Source organism: Arachis ipaensis, chromosome B02 (assembly GCF_000816755.2).
Source record: "Arachis ipaensis cultivar K30076 chromosome B02, Araip1.1, whole genome shotgun sequence".
In the NCBI taxonomy this organism is placed as follows: Eukaryota; Viridiplantae; Streptophyta; class Magnoliopsida; order Fabales; family Fabaceae; genus Arachis; species Arachis ipaensis.
In genome coordinates this window covers 64,785,642-64,787,591 of record NC_029786.2, presented here as the reverse complement: position 1 = coordinate 64,787,591, position 1,950 = coordinate 64,785,642, and the positions used below count along the sequence as shown (strand labels likewise).

Here is a 1,950-nt window from a genome sequence, read left to right as displayed (position 1 = left end):
ACTTCCCCCAAATCCCACCAAAGGGCAGCTTCAAGCACTCTTATGCCAATTTAGGGCAACATAGAATGGGCCCATGTGTCAATTATGCTTCAAATCTGAATAGGTCTTGTATGATGAGGCATGTTCAAGATAAAGAAATTTGTCTGCGTAGGTAATATCCTAAGATTTCAAGAGACCTTTCCCCTTAGAAATTATGACAACTTGTTATTCATGCTAGGAGGGACCCAGGACTTATCATTATAAACTTACCAGATTTCCCTTTTGATAAACAATTGTTTCAGCTGCAAGCATCTCTGTGTAAAGCCAAGAATGTTTTGATATGAGACGTGCAAGAGTCCTATAGTGATGGTCTGTCCAGTCCATCATTGGAGCAACACTGAAATCCAAGCAAAAAAACCAAATTGACATCATTTATCAAGCAAAGGAGAAATAGAAAGAAAGCTTAGATAAACAGCAAACCCACCTAAACCAAGGAGGAAGATAGCGATTTGCAACCATCACAGCTAAGCTACGTGATTCCTCCTTCTTAGTGGAAGAAGAGAACAGCCCCAACCTTCACAAATTCCTCGGTGCTGCACCTACTCACAATCTGCAAAAATTTTCAAATTATATTAGACCTAGTTGAACTTCATACTTCTTTCAATAAATTATGGCGTATTTCCCATATATCCATTCATCATAAACCAACCATCCAAAAAATCTTCAGGACAACAGATTTAGGTGGAGGAAATGCCTCAATTCAGAGTTCGAGCATGCCCCATGTTACTTAACAATCTATCAACAATAGAATCCTCAGAGTTAAACCTAAATGCAATAAGAAGGCCCACTAAATGTACCAAGCCATTGGTACCCATTCCATTCAAAACACCCGAAACTCACGGTGCAGAACCGAAAATAAGTGGGTGGAGTTAAACGGTAAACAAAAACATAGCCAAATCTTTGCAGAATTATGTAGAAACAACAGTAATCACTCACAAACGAAAACTTTTTTACAAGAAATAATACAAACTAATAACATATATTCTTTGTTGCTTCGTTTGGGTTGCTTTAGGTTACTCCATTGAAAATGTTTTAGGTTACGCCATTGCAGCGCATGGCATATGAAAGAAAGAAAGAAGGTTCTAGTATCTGTGGCATGATAATGGAGCATGTGAAATAGCACAGGAAGCTTTCAAAAATAATACATGTGAAATAGCAAAATCTTCAAATTACTAATAGGTTCACCATTAAATACACTAATGGAAACATAATGCGCAAATAACATCCGATATCCGTGACTGCGACATCCAAAGAACATGCAGAAACTTGCCACTGTGACATCAAGGTAAATACTTAACAATGGCACCCACTTGTAACTGTTTATATAATGATATTCATATCCAAGCTAAAGCAATGTAACACACGATATGAAACCTCGACTAATCTATCATCAACTGCTGATCAAATCCAACAACCTAAAAGTATTCACCATTGGCGGGCTTTACACACTAACGAGTAATCAGATATCAACCAGCCCTACCTATAGCGATTGGATGAAATTTAGGAAAGATGAAAAAAAAAGGGAAACAAACCTGAGTGAGTTAACCGCGGCGTCGTTTCCACTTGTGGCAGGGGTCGGCCTTTTGTCGAGCTGTTGCCGTCAGTGGGTGCAGAGGCTTCTTTGCTTCATACGAGAAAGCTCTCCTTTTTCTTGCCCTGTTCGTTTTTTATTTGTGAAATAGAATGTTTGCTGATTGGATGAAATTTAGGATATGTGGTCGGGGGAATTATAAATAATTTTTAGGAATTTTAAGATGGGAATATATATGTCCATGTTTGTTTCAAAGTTTGAAAAATTATTTTCAAGTAAGTTTAATTTCAGGAATCAAAATACCATCATTTTAATTTTCAATATATGATTCCCATGGAAATGGAATCTTTGTAACAAAGTAATACTTGAACCACACACAG

At 37.3% G+C, this 1,950-nt stretch overlaps 1 protein-coding gene across 2 annotated transcripts in view; it reads right to left on the bottom strand.

Moving 5' to 3' along the window:
* LOC107625390 (tRNA-dihydrouridine(20/20a) synthase) overlaps window positions 1-1,748 on the bottom strand; it is a 10,856-nt gene extending 9,108 nt beyond the window's left edge. Inside the window, exons 1-3 of one of the 2 annotated variants that reach the window (XM_021115895.1) lie at window positions 1,572-1,748; window positions 464-589; window positions 250-376 (exon numbers count right to left, since the gene is read on the bottom strand). In XM_021115895.1, coding sequence (XP_020971554.1) covers window positions 250-376; window positions 464-498 — 162 coding nt within the window. In that variant the 5' untranslated portion in view covers window positions 499-589; window positions 1,572-1,748. The remainder of the gene's footprint in view (window positions 1-249; window positions 377-463; window positions 590-1,571) is intronic. The other variant, XM_016328021.2, reaches the window with a different exon arrangement.